We start from the raw sequence: 223 nt of genomic DNA on the forward strand, positions 1-223 counted from the left end.
CCCTGCCGAGGGGACGAGGAGATGGGTTAGCATGGCGTGGCATGTCACGGCGTGGCGCGGCATGGCACGGCGTGGTGATACCTTGCGGAAGGAGAGCTCGACGGGCAGCTCCCCTCGGAAGTTGTAGAGCGCCAAGGCCTCGCCGTACTCCAGCACCTGGATGGTGGGTGCTTTGATGGGCTTGGGCACCTACGTGGGGGGCAGGATCTGGCCAGTGGGTGTG

General features: G+C 65.9%; 1 protein-coding gene across 1 annotated transcript in view; it reads right to left on the reverse strand.

Moving 5' to 3' along the window:
• Positions 1 to 216, reverse strand: part of LOC104495601 (vinexin-like) — a gene marked incomplete at its 5' end in the record, with an annotated part of 1,469 nt that extends 1,253 nt beyond the window's left edge. The window contains 1 exon segment of the mRNA XM_010138586.1: positions 82 to 216. Within this exon segment, the coding sequence (XP_010136888.1) occupies positions 82 to 216 (135 nt within the window).
• Positions 217 to 223: the final 7 nt, after the last annotated feature.

The sequence above is a fragment of the Buceros rhinoceros genome, unplaced genomic scaffold, assembly GCF_000710305.1.
Source record: "Buceros rhinoceros silvestris isolate BGI_N320 unplaced genomic scaffold, ASM71030v1 scaffold28656, whole genome shotgun sequence".
In the NCBI taxonomy this organism is placed as follows: domain Eukaryota; kingdom Metazoa; phylum Chordata; class Aves; order Bucerotiformes; family Bucerotidae; genus Buceros; species Buceros rhinoceros.